General features: G+C 34.6%; 1 protein-coding gene across 1 annotated transcript; it reads left to right on the top strand.

The window, feature by feature from the left end:
• Positions 1-515: 515 nt before the first annotated feature.
• Positions 516-13,766, top strand: LOC112727257 (CLIP-associated protein). The gene is made up of 21 exons (XM_025776934.3): positions 516-1,341; positions 3,221-3,376; positions 3,474-3,536; positions 3,996-4,064; positions 4,231-4,396; positions 6,234-6,395; positions 6,904-7,001; positions 7,461-7,535; positions 7,614-7,682; positions 7,759-7,844; positions 7,914-8,031; positions 8,227-8,325; positions 8,407-8,764; positions 8,914-10,712; positions 11,115-11,216; positions 11,600-11,704; positions 11,843-11,917; positions 11,997-12,065; positions 12,186-12,254; positions 13,018-13,119; positions 13,306-13,766. Exons 1-21 carry the CDS (start codon positions 988-990, stop codon positions 13,465-13,467), a joined length of 4,356 nt encoding a protein of 1,451 aa, XP_025632719.1. The 5' UTR covers positions 516-987; the 3' UTR covers positions 13,468-13,766.
• The last annotated feature ends 584 nt before the right edge of the window (positions 13,767-14,350 follow it).

The raw sequence follows: 14,350 nt of genomic DNA on the forward strand, positions 1-14,350 counted from the left end.
TTAAATTAATTATTGTGGGATCATATATTTGAGACTAATGTAAAATTTTTCATTTTAATGTTTAATTTTAATTTATTAGAAACTTTATGTAAGACAACAAAAATTAATTAGTTCTCCATAAAAGTAAAATTGTCTCTTTGAAGTAAGATTGATATTATTTTATTAATTATCTATATATAATACAAAATAAAATTTAGCATTATTTTATTTCATATATATGTCACATTTAAAATTTTAAAAATTGTCAACTAAAATTAAGTTTTGATAATTAAGTTGGACCAAATTAATTTAATAGTTTGAGACAATAAAAATTAATTAAAGGAAAAAAGAGATATATAAAAAGAAAAAAATTGAAAAACTTATTCAGCTAAACCTTTCCTATTAAATTAATGTAAAATTCAGAGACTATTTTGGGTTGGGAATGAAGATTCAGAGATGATTTTAAATGTTAACTCACAAGTCTACTTTATCTCCATTTTTAAAAAAAATAAAACTACAAAAGCAACACCTTTTTTTTTTTTTGGACTTGAAGAAAAAAAAGGCAACACTGGTATACAATTATATACATCATAGATTAGGAGCACATGGCTGGTTAAATTTCCAAGTTCCAACCAACAACCTCAATAAAAGAGACAGAAAAGGAAAAAGAAAAAACAAAAACCGCATAAACAATTAAACACTGTTTCCTCCTCGTAACTCATTTCAATTTCATTTCTTCACATTCCATCATCTTCTTCCCTCGTCAATCTCAGTCTCGCTCTATCTCTCTACTACACTAAATTGCACTCTCCTCCTTCCGAATTTATCGCCCTTTATCTTGTTGCATTTGCATCTGCAGTTCAATTTGCATTTTGCGTTTCTCATTTGCATTTGCATTTGCATTTGCAACCGCTCAATGTAACTAACTTCAACACTCACTAACCTGGTTTCCCGAAGCCAGATCTGAACCCTCCCGCACCAGATCCGATCCTCTCTCTGTTCGGCAAAATGGAGGAAGCGATAGAGCTGGCGCGTGCGAAGGATGCGAAGGAGAGGATGGCCGGAGTCGAGCGCCTCCACGAGCTTCTAGAAGCTTCAAGAAGGAGCCTCACGTCTTCCGAGGTAGCTTCGCTTGTCAATTGCTGCTTGGATCTCTTGAAGGACGGTGCTGGTGGCGGAAGCGGTGGCAGCTTCAAGGTGTCGCAGGGTGCACTTCAGGCGCTTGCTTCCGCCGCCGTTCTCTCCGGCGAGCAGTTCAAGCTTCACCTCGATGCGCTCGTCCCCGCGGTCGTCGACCGCCTTGGCGATGCCAAACAACCCGTCCGCGACGCCGCGCGGAGGCTCCTGCTCACTCTCATGGAGGTAACCGTTTTTTGGAATTCGATTGCGATTTTTGTGAAGAAATTGAAGTAGCTATGTGTGATGGGAGAGTATTGATGTGTAAGTAAGTGGAAAAACTGTATCTTATACACTTCGATATGCTTGAGAGTATTCAATAAATTTTGAAAAAGATTAAGTATATTAGTTTATCTATGCTAAAGGAAAATCTATTATGGAGGAAAATTATGTTTTAGCATTTGTGAATCTGAGCACTAGTAATTGCCTAGTTTGGATTTGGAATTAATAACTAATTAAGTGCATAAGTCATAATACATGCATATAATATATCCTTATATATTAAAATATAACGTCATATAAACAGATCTCTTCGAATTAATTTATCTTTTTGATAATTCCATGTCCTCTTTACTGTGTGGATAGTTTATTTTATTTATTTATTTTTACATTCCAAAAATAATCCGTTACGTTATTTTTTTTTGGTAACTACTCGTTACGTTAATTTACTTCTATACGCTTATTTTATTATTATTTTTTTAATCATTGATCATAAAAGGCATCAATCAATTATATATAAAGGTTTATTAAAAAAGAACAATATCATATATAAAAGTAAATCTAGTAAAAAATTTTAAAAGGTATAATAATTCCATTTATAATTGCTTGTTGAATAATTAATTTTCACAGATGATCCAAATACACCCTTATTAAAGGTAGATTCTCAGTCACCAAAAAAAAAAAGGTAGATTCTTGCCCAGAGGAGAATCCGTGTAAAGGAAAGTGGGAAAAGCTTGTGTTAGCTTGCTTGTAACGTTATGGTCCTGTGGACTGTTCAGCCATGAGAGATGACAGTGAAAACTGTTAAAAAAGGGCAATGGGCATAAAGACTTTGAGTGTATGAAGAGAAAGCTCAGTGGTATTAAACTTAAAAGTCATATCACAGTTTTAATGTTTGTGCATGAAGGTTTCATTCTTTGCCGTTTGGTTATAATGCTTCTCTAGGCTACACTTTTAGTTCTAGTTAACCTGTTAGAAAGTCCTATGATTCTGGAGAAATGGAAAATCTGATAAGCGATGATCATTGATTACTTGGATATGACGTAATCTGTGGCTAATTGATTCATAGAAGACTTCCTATTTCTGAATAATATTGCAAGTTTTTAATTGCAATTGTGATCTTATTGGAAATCAGTCAAGGCTGGTATGCAGCCATGCTATTCTGTTGGAGTGTCATGATGTGCAGTGCCTAAGTATCTTCCTAACCGAAGTGGTTGGTTAGGTTTACGTAGCAAACAATTGTTATTATTATTAGAGTGGAGCTGTGGTGATGATATATCTCTTCCCGAAGTTTAAGCTGTTGGGCAGAGAAAAATGTGTACTAGTAAACTGCTGCTGGAATAGAATGTCTGAAATGAGATATGAATGAGTTTAGTTTAGTTTTTTCCTAAATTCTTACAAGCTAAGATGGAAGCTTGTTAGAGTGGATGATTGCTATATATTGTATGTTGCTTCTTTGGTAGCTCAATTTAGACTTTGGTATTAAGCTACGTTGCTCATGTTGTAGGCATTAGAAAAATGTATGTTGGAGATGTTGGCAATAGGCTATGATTTATTTCCAGACAAATCATTATTTCTCTGAATACTCTACAGAAGTTTGAGTTTGAATATGTTCATCTAATTGTCCTGGCTGTATCTTAACTGATCTCACAGAATGCCATTTCTGTATGTTTGTCCTAAGTCCTAACAGGAAAATATCAATGAACTTATGTTGATAATGTGGGAACTATGTATTTAGTGAAGTCATTCCATCCCACTGGGCTGACCTCATTCAATATTAAAAGACTTTGTGGGAACTCTTCACGTTCCATTCATTTTGTGATTGAGATACCATTATTATTTGCAGGTTTCTTCTCCTACAATAATTGTGGAAAGAGCAGGGGCCTTTGCTTGGACATGCAAAAGCTGGAGAGTCAGAGAGGAGTTTTCACGAACTGTAACATCTGCAATTGGTTTATTTTCATCTACTGAACTTCCCCTTCAACGGACTATTCTCCCTCCTGTATGTTTACTGGATTTTACAAATATGCAGTGATACATATATATATATTAGTTCAATACTCTATTATGCAAAGCTAACCCTGTTCGATCACTGACAGATTTTGCATTTGCTGAATGATCCAAATCCTGCTGTTAGAGAAGCAGCTATCCTTTGTATTGAAGTATGTCTTATGTTGGAATTTTATATTGTATAATTGGGCTGCATTTTTATGTTAAAATATTGGCAGTGACTTTTAAAAAATTGGGAAAAAAAAAATGAAGTCTGCCTTGCAGAAAGTGTTTTGATGTTAGAATACTTTAACTGGAGATTATTGGCCAAACGATTTTTGAGGTTGATGTCACAATTTGTTATATATTTTTCTACGTGGTCTTGTTAACTGGATACAACTTTGAATTTGTGAGTTGACGTAATCTAGGTTTTAGAAGCCTGAAGTTTTGGATTAATGGAACTTGTTAAATTATGGATAATGGGATTGTTGTTGTTGTTGTTGTTATTATCAGATTTTTCTTTGAAGTGCATTATTATTGGTTTAATCACATAGTCATACTTAATTTGGATTTTGGAGATTTAAATTTGTGGCAAATCCAAATACATTTCTTTAATCCTCGTTTTTTTACAGGAGATGTATGCTCAAGCTGGGTCTCAATTCCGTGATGAACTTCAACGCCACAATCTTCCTTCAACCTTGGTAAATGTTAAAGGAAGAACCAAAATCCTGAGTTCCTTGTTATTTAATATTTTACTCAGCCACAAAAAATTCACATATTTAATTTGGATCTGAGTTCATTTTGCATTTTCATGATAACTACTGTGAGGATTCATCCTTCTTTTTTATTAAACCACTATTGCTTCAGATGAAAGATATTAATGCCCGGCTGGAGGGCATTCAACCTAAAGTTCATCCTTCGGATGGTATTTCTAGCGGTTATATGACTGGGGAGATTAAGCCTTTGAGTGTTAATCCCAAGAAAAGTAGCCCAAAGGCTAAAACTTCATCAAGGGAGACCTCTCTTTTTGGAGGTTAGTATGTCTGCAATTTTTTTTTATAGCAATTGTTAGATAGTATATCAGATAGTAGCAATTTTTTATAGTATTGTGCATAATTTATCCACATATTAGTTTATTAATAGGCACGTTCATCTTTTTATGAATTAAATATGTGCAATACTAACAAATGTGATATTAGTTATGATGGTAAGTATTTTATACTAAGACTAAAAAGTTATGGGTTCAAGTCTTAGACATTATAAAGTATATTTTTATAGATTATATATGATGAAGGGTATTTTGGAAAAGAAAATTTTGCACTAAATCTCTCTCATGTTGCCATTATGTACACTAGACTAGATGTATATATTCCATTTCTCTCTTGCACTATGATTGGCTATTTGCCTTATAACTCCTGTGATAATAATAGCTCATTGACCATTCGATATGTGCTGGACAAAATTGTGGTTGAAATGTAGGGATAAGGTTGGTTTGCCGAAGTATTTCAAGCTAAGGAAATGGTGAAAATATGTTTGTTTGATCCATTTTCAAAATGAATTTTCAATACTAAAATTAATTAATTAATATATATATAAGCATTATAAATATACTTTATTTAATAAGTTATTAATCAACTACAATAATTTATAAATCCGTTAGATTGCAAGAATTTTTTTTAAAGCTCAATTAAATTTTAAAAAGATGAATATATTGTTCCTAGATTAACTTTTATATTTATATACAATGACCTTATTATTGGATAAGAAAATTGAACTTAAATTGGAACAAAAAGAATAACGAATTGAAATTGTACGGTGATATTATTTTAAATAAATAAATAATAATTAATGTTGAATAATTTTTGAAGGCAAAAGTGATAACAACTGAATATAACTTCAAAAGATGAAATAAGAAAATCACAAACAAATGGTTGTCCAATACTTGCACTACCATTTGTTTGAGGCTTAATAAAAACTGTTATCCTGTAGGATCAAACCTGCGCCTTGTATCATAAAAAGGCTGAAATCAGCCTAATTTAACAATAACCCCCGCGTTTTCGAATGAAAACATTATCAATCGTATACACTGCAATTTCTTGAAAATGCTGTAAATGTAAAAACAAAGTTTTTAGTTTTGTGTGTATTTTTTGAAAATATTTTCAACAAAAACGTTTCTAATTGTGTGCCACCAAACATATTTTCTGTTTTTATTGAGAATGAAAATAGAAAACCAATCATCCCCTAAATGTTTCTTTTTGGTCTCGCCTATTTTTCTTTCATTTTAGGTTAGTTGGTTTTCTATCACTAAGTGCTTTCAATTCATATCATGATTGGTAGGAGTTCTGAGAATATCAATTTTGACACATGAGGATGAGTGCTACTTGCTATTCCAATTGGCAACTTGTGCTGTAATTATTTTCATGTTGGGTGTCAATCTATAATTAGAAATTGGGATTTTGTTACTATTGTGGCTGGTTTCTAATTCCACCAATTCAGCCTACTTGATTTTTTCAGATTCTGCCTTCGGTACATTGTAGTACTAAAATTTTTAGTAATCAAGATGATGGATATTTGCTCCGAACTTCTTTTAGTAAGAAATATAGCATTCAAGTGCGAATTGTGGAAAAATTTAGATGATGTTGGTGGTGGAAGTAAAGTTATTCTAGGAAGATAAAGTAATATTATGAAGAGATTAATAAAATCCAGACTATCAAATTTGGATAATTTCATGTTACACAGTATATATTGTTTACGTTCTATGTCTTCAAAAAGTTGATATGCACACTTTCAGTTCCCTGGTCAGCCTAAGTGTTGGACTTTCAATGTTCTTTACTAAAGCTGTATCATGTTTGATGGTTAATTATGAACAGGGGAAGGTGATCTCACTGAGAAACCCATAGATCCTATCAAGGTGTATTCAGAGAAGGAGTTAATCAGGGAAATTGAGAAGATTGCATTGACCCTCGTTCCTGAGAAGGACTGGTCAATTAGAATTGCTGCCATGCAGAGAATTGAAGGTCTTGTTTTGGGAGGTAGGTGTTTTCCGTATTCTTCTCAGAAATATGTAGTATGTTACCGGATTTTATATGCTTGGACAAACTACGTACTTCCTCAGTTCCTCCTGTTTTGGAAAAAGTTGCTGTTGTAGAATATCTTAATATGAGCTTTGTGTAATGTGAAAGATGTTTTACTTGTAGCTATTGGTTCATTATGCCTTTATTAATCGAACTATTTCAACTGATAATTATTAAAATAAATGTATATGTTGGACAAGAAAGAGAAAAATTTAGTGATGGTTAAAGCATCTGTTGCGAGCCACCTTTTATAGAAGTGTGGATTTTGTAATCCTGATTTTACACACAGGAGGGGCTTGTTAGTTAAACATGTGGTGCACCTAAAATTCTATCTTTTAAGTTTTAATGGACGGTGGCTTTACTTTTTTTGTTTTTTTATTTTGATGTTCATGGATATTTTGAATTATGATATCTGCTTTTTTATTCTGACATTAATGCTGAATTTCTTTTGATACCACCTTATCAGGTGCTACTGAATATCAAAGTTTCTCTGGACTACTAAAGCAGCTTGTTGGACCTTTAACCACCCAACTATCGGATAGAAGGTCTAGCATTGTGAAGCAGGTACACTGACATTTTACTTGGTTTCCTATTCTTGGTGTATCATTATTGTTAGAATTACTTTATGTAATTATTGATGTTATTGGAATGCATTGGATTGTGGTGAGTTATGAGTTATAGCTTCTTGTTCCACCTCCCATTATAGAATGAAGGAATTGATGAATATTCCCTTTTGAAGTACTCCTTTTTTCCTAAAATATGTTGGCTCCAACCAGACCTAGAGGGTGTTCAACTATATAAACTCGGGAAAGGTAGATAGCAAACTATGAAACAGTGTATCTCTCTTTTTTTGTGATCTTCTTTTGCTTTTCTCCCATTATTTTTGATTGGCGTTATGTTAGCTTGGATTGAAATGTTATCACGTAAGACATAAGTGCATGTTATACACAAAGTTCTGCCCTTGATCTTTAACTACTATTAGTAATTCACAAATGCTTTTTGTTTGTATTTGGTTTGTTCTAGGCTTGCCATTTATTATGCTTCTTGTCAAAGGACCTCCTAGGAGATTTCGAATCATGTGCTGAAATGTTCATACCAGTAAGTTCAACCTTTTGTCTAGAACTTCAATGATGATAGTTACATTTTCAGAATCTTAATGCTTTATCTGATAATCAGGTCCTTCTGAAGCTGGTTGTGATTACTGTGCTTGTAATTGCAGAATCTGCAGATAACTGTGTTAAAACGGTAATTTATTATGCTTATTAAAAGTCTTTTATCTCCTTGCAACATCTCATTTTCACTTTGGTTCTCTACTCTCCAGATGCTGCGTAACTGTAAAGTTTCTCGTGTGCTTCCTCGTATAGCTGATTGTGCAAAAAATGATCGTAGTTCAGTTCTTCGTGCAAGGTGTGTATTATTACTCATAGGAAAGATATGCCAGTGCTTTGAGCTTTAATTATATCATTTGTATTGTAGGTGTTGTGATTATGCACTTTTGATTCTAGAACATTGGCCTGATGCACCAGAAATACAGCGATCAGCTGATTTGTATGAAGATATGATAAGGTGTTGTGTTTCAGATGCCATGAGTGAGGTATTCTTAATTGTAGGTTATTTAATTTTTGGTAAATATAAAACCTTGTTGCATTGTGACTTAAATACCTTCTTACTGGTAAATATAAATTCTGTATTATTTCGGCATTTTATTGACATGCACATGCGACCACATCATTGGTGGCAAGGTATATGTGCATGAAAATGATTATAACATGATTATGAAACATGATAGGTGCGGTCTACTGCAAGGATGTGCTACCGTATGTTTGCAAAAACTTGGCCTGAGCGCTCCCGTCGTCTTTTTTCATCATTTGATCCTGCTATTCAAAGGGTACACATATAGATGTCAGTAGTATTATTTTTCTTGCATTCATTTCCTTAGTCATTTGCTTAAGGTAAACATAACTTGCAGCTAATAAATGAAGAGGATGGAGGAATGCATAGGCGACATGCATCCCCTTCCATTCGTGATAGAACTGCACTGACGTCATTAACTAGTCAGGCATCTGCTTCCTCTAATCTACCTGGTTATGGAACCTCTGCTATTGTTGCAATGGACAGAAGTTCAAGTCTATCATCAGGGACATCGGTTTCCTCTGGTGTTCTTTTTTCACAAGCCAAATCACTTGGTAAAGGTACAGAACGTAGTTTGGAAAGTGTATTGAATGCAAGCAAACAGAAGGTCTCTGCTATTGAAAGCATGCTTAGAGGTTTGGATTTGTCCGATAAACGTAATTCATCTGCACTCCGGTCATCAAGTTTGGATCTAGGTACCAAAGTTTACCTGTTCAGTATTTTTGTTTCTACCTCAACTTCACTTTTCAGGATTTGTTGTCATTCTATAATTACAAGTGCTTGTGGTGTGGATTTTGAACTATTTGTGAGCGGCTAAATTTATCTCTTATTGTCCCTAGTGCAGGAGTTGACCCTCCATCATCTCGGGATCCACCGTTCCCTGCTGCTGCCCCGGCATCAAATCGTCTGCTTAGCACTTCAGCAAGGGATTCAACTTCTTTTGGTGTCAATAAAGGTAGCAACCGAAATGGTAGTTTGGGTATGTCTGACATAATGGCCCAAATTCAGGCTTCCAAAGATTCTGTCAAGTTATCATATCACAGTAATGTTGGCCCGGAGCCGCCTTCATCATTTTCAACATATTCAAGTAAAAGAGCTTCTGAAAGATTTCAAGAAAGAAGTTCTGTTGACGAAATCAATGAGATCAGAGAGGCTAGGCGATATATGAACCCCAACATGGATAGACAGTATATGGATACACAATACAGAGAAGGCACTGCTAGGGATTCTCACAGTAGTTATGTACCTCATTTCCAGAGGCCATTGTTGAGAAAGAATGTTGCTGCACGTACATCGTCAACTGGCAGGAGGAGGAGTTTTGACGATAGTCAATTATCTCCTGCAGAGATTTCAAACTTTTCAGATGGACCAGCATCTCTTCATGAAGCTCTGAATGAAGGGCTTAATTCGGGTTCTGGCTGGTCTGCTAGGGTTTCTGCCTTTAATTATATTCATTCTTTGTTGCAGCAAGGTCAAAAAGGAATTCAGGAAGTAATCCAGAATTTTGAGAAGGTAATGAAGTTGTTTTTCCGGCACTTGGATGATCCTCACCATAAAGTTGCACAGGCTGCTCTTTCCACACTTGCAGAAATTATTCTTGCATGCCGAAAGCCCTTTGAGGGTTATATGGAACGGATGTTACCTCATGTGTTTTCTCGATTAATTGACCCTAAAGATGTTGTTAAGCAAGCAGGTTCAACAACTCTTGGAGTTGTTGGCAAAACATACAGTGTAGATTCTCTATTACCAGCATTGCTGCGCTCACTGGATGAACAACGGTCTCCAAAGGCAAAATTGGCTGTTATTGAATTTGCAGTTAGTTCCTTTAACAAGCATGCAATGAATCCAGAAGGTGCTTCTAATATTGGCATCCTAAAATTATGGCTTACAAAGTTAACACCATTGGTTCATGATAAAAATACAAAGCTTAAAGAGGCAGCTATTACATGCATTATATCCGTGTACACTCACTTTGATACAGCTGCTGTTCTGAATTATATTCTTGGCTTGTCTGTCGAGGAACAGAACTCTTTGAGACGAGCTCTTAAACAACGCACCCCTCGTATTGAAGTAGACTTAATAAACTATCTGCAGAACAAGAAAGAGCGACAACGATCAAAGTCTTCCTATGATCCATCTGATGCTGCAGGAACATCGTCTGAAGATGGTTATGTTGGTTTGTCTAGAAAAACTCATTACCTTGGTAGGTATGCGGCTGGTTCACTAGATAGTGATGTTGGCAGGAAGTGGAGTTCCCAAGATTCAACCCTTGTTAAAACTAGTATTGGTCAAGCAGCTTCTGATGAAACCCAGGAACAACCATATCAGAATTTCGAAACCGATTCCAATGGTGGCTTTCTTGGTTCCAAAACTAACAATCTTCCATACACGGTCAATTCAATAGGTCAAAACCTAGGTTTTCACTCTAGCCAAGTTGGACAAGTGGATGGTAGCATGAGTTTTGAGGGTCTGTCATCACATCTTGATGGCAATGATGTTATGTCATTGGAACATTCAAATACTGCTGAAAGCATTGGACATGACAAAGAACATTTGTCTGAGCTGAACCATAATCATCACTCAAATGAATCTGTAAAGGTTAACTCCATGACAGGACCAAGCATTCCTCAAATTCTTCATATGGTAAGTTTAAAATTATTAAAAGAAGAGTTACAGTTGTCTTTACAATTTTGTATTTTGGAATGAAGAAGATTTGATTTTGAGAGTTTGGTTATGAGGTAAGATAACTGTTTTAAGAACAGAAAAATACAGAAAATATAGAAAGTGAAAGTATCTATCAACGAAATCCCTTTTCAGAACATATGAAGAAATAAAGTTCATGTGCTTTAACCCATATGGCGGCCAAGAGCGCATGTTGAAGACATAATCAGAATCGTTGTTTAGAACTATAGCATCATGCTGCAGCTAACTACACCAGCTAGAATTGCTTATTTCATAAGTTTCCGGGAGTCTCATGCACTGGGCTGCTGTTTCTATACTTATATTTCCCTGCTTTTAAAACGATATTTTATTTGTTTTGTGTAGATATGCAGTGGGGATGATGGTAGTTCTGTTTCAAGTAAGCAGACTGCACTTCAACAGCTCGTTGAAGCATCCATAGTAAATGATCCTTCTGTTTGGACACAGGTATGATTTGATAATACTTCCTTCATGGCCCCAAGTTATATGATTAATGGAATGGAAGTTTAGTTCATTGAACTTCATAATCATACCAGTGTTATTTCCTGTTATCGTCTAAGTGTTTTTGAATTCATTATGAATATTACTATTAAGTAATAATATATACATTTTCTATATTTGAAAACATATTGCATCTAAAGCTGGATATAATGATCATTTTTAATTCTTTGATTGCTGTATCAGCTATGACATTAGAAGTTAGAGAAGTTTTGCTTGTGAAAAGTTTAAGTCCTAATTTTTTCATCATGTTAACCACCATTGCGGCATAGCACAGTATATTAGATTTTTCTTTTTTGTCTTTTGTGATGTTTGTTTCATCGTCATTGCAGTACTTCAATCAGATTCTGACAGTTGTGCTTGAGGTGCTGGATGATTCAGATTCCTCAATCAGAGAGCTTGCTCTTTCAATGCTTGTTGAAATGCTTAAAAACCAGGTTCTTACCCCCTTTTATGTACTCCACTTTGTTTTATTGCCCTTGCCTATATTGGTACATGCAACCATACATATTTCTTTTATGGGCTTTTTGGAATATAATAAGAGGTTGTTCTATCTTTCTGTTTATTCTTTCCAGAAAGATGCCATGGAAAGTTCAGTCGAAATTGTTATTGAAAAGCTGCTTAATGTAACAAAGGATAGAATTCCTAAGGTATCCAACATTGCGATGTTCTTGTTTGTCTTCTTGTTAATTCTTCTCCTAATTTCAGCAAATTTCGTCCTGTTTTCAGGTCTCAAATGAAGCAGAGCACTGCCTGACTATTGTTTTATCCCAGCATGATCCATTCAGATGTTTAAGTGTATGTATTTCTTGAATTTTTCACTTGTTGGCTCTTCTTGCTTGTAAATGTATTTCAGATGAATGGGACTTGGGTTACTTTATTAACTTAATAATGATATCAATAATTAAAATATTTCAGGTTATTGTCCCCCTATTGGTTACTGAGGATGAGAAAACTCTTGTTACTTGCATAAATTGCTTGACAAAGGTAATGATCAAGTTTTGCTGCAAATGATGGTTTCCTATCAGTGATGTCTTAAATGAATTCTACTTTGGCATACTTATTTTTTAAAGCTTCTTTCTGCTTGGACTCTTAGTAGGAGCTAGGAAGTATCCCCATCCCTATGAAATGATGATGCTTCAAAATTGGGAAAAATTCCCCGTTAAACTCATATCCAATGTCAATATGCTGGTGATACTTGTAGAAAGGTTATCTTTGGACCGGGTTGATCTTATTTTTAATAAAAACATTATTTTAACCCTTTTTCTTTTATATGTATATATATTTGAAATTTTAAATCATGGATAAGTTAAACCAATATGTCATTGGTTTGACTTTGTCAAGAACGGCTGGATCAATATACTCACACAAGTTCCTGGATTCTTTTATATGCGTCGAATTAAATATGTCCCGGTTTTAAATTTACCAAGGAAAAGATACATAATGTATCATTTAGTGATAGTAAGCAGAATTGTAGGTGGGTATCATATCACTAATACTAAAAAGTAATTCCCTTTTTCTTTCTCTCTATTGTTGTATTGTGCTTGCTGCCCACTATTATTACATTTCATATTTTTCTAGAACTAGGTGGATGCATATCGCCGACCCCACCTAATGAGATAAGGCTTTGTAGTTGTTGTTGTTTAGGTGGGTCCATATCAGACTAGCCAGTGACCTATCTTTTTGTGTGCATGAGCTAAAATTTCATAATGAACATATATATTAATTACCTGGACATCATTTTCATCAGCTTGTAGGCCAACTTTCTCAGGAGGAACTGATGGCTCAGTTACCCTCATTTTTGCCTTCTCTGTTTGAAGCTTTTGGAAACCAGAGTGCAGATGTTCGTAAGGTACCTTAATGTTTAATAGTATACGAAATGGATGGTAAACGTGACTGACTATAAATGATTTCTTTGAATTAGAGGAATTGATGTTACTTCTCTTGCTATTTATTTTTGGCATGTTTTCACGTGCCATTCTCTATGTAACTGTCTTTTTCATTGTTCTCATTTTTTTGTCTATGATGTTTGGTGCAGACTGTTGTTTTCTGTCTAGTTGATATCTATATCATGCTTGGCAAAGCATTCTTGCCATATTTGGAAGGGCTCAACAGCACGCAGTTGAAGTTGGTCACCATTTATGCAAATCGAATCTCGCAGGCTAGAACAGGAAAAGCAATTGATGCCATTCATGATTAGCTGGTTCGTCCGGAAGAAAATTGTGGGGTTTGGAGTGTTTTCTTATTCTTTGTGTTGTCTATTCTGTATATCTGCATTCGTGAAATTTTTTTGGTGTGTTTTCATTGTCTTTCCTTTCCTCATCTTTGTCTTATATATATGTATTTTTGGTCTTCCGATTTCCCTGCCATTGTTTGACTTGGAGAGTACTGGCGGGGGAATACAAAGCGCAAACTGTAATCAACATTGAATTGATTGATTGTATTATATGGCTTTGGATAATGGATATGATCTCTTTTTCTTTGGTTCGGCTGCTTCAATATTTTGGTTTTGGTTTCTCATTTCCCGAGATTCAGGTTGTAATTCTTACATGAATGTTGTTGCATCTTTGCCTAATTGCCTGTAGCCCTAATCCGGGACTGGGTGTGTTACGCCTTTGACATGTAAAGATACAGCATAGTATTAGTTAACTGTTCTTAAATGGCTCATAGTTAAAGGTTTCAGCAGTTAGGACCTAATTTCTCCTAAGTCCTAATATTGAGTGGGTGGTTATGCTTTGCTGAAGAACTATTCTTCGAGTTGGAGTATGTCTAAAATCGGCCTAACTATTTTGTGCGCATTAAATGCGTCATTTTTTATGAACCATTAGATTTTATTAAATGAAAATCAAATGATGTTATGAAAGAGGAGTACTGATAGACTTTATAAATAAAATCTAATGGTTCATAAAAAATGACGTATCTAATACGCACAAAATGGTTGGGCTGATTTTAGACATACCCTTCGAATTGCCTTATAAAATTCTTAATTCTAAGTACCAAGAAAAGAAAAGTTTAATTTTTTTTTTGGTCGATAAAAGTTTAGTTCTTTATTATTGAAATATTTGGATTAACTTTACAAAAAT

The sequence above is a fragment of the Arachis hypogaea genome, chromosome 12 (assembly GCF_003086295.3).
Source record: "Arachis hypogaea cultivar Tifrunner chromosome 12, arahy.Tifrunner.gnm2.J5K5, whole genome shotgun sequence".
In the NCBI taxonomy this organism is placed as follows: Eukaryota; Viridiplantae; Streptophyta; class Magnoliopsida; order Fabales; family Fabaceae; genus Arachis; species Arachis hypogaea.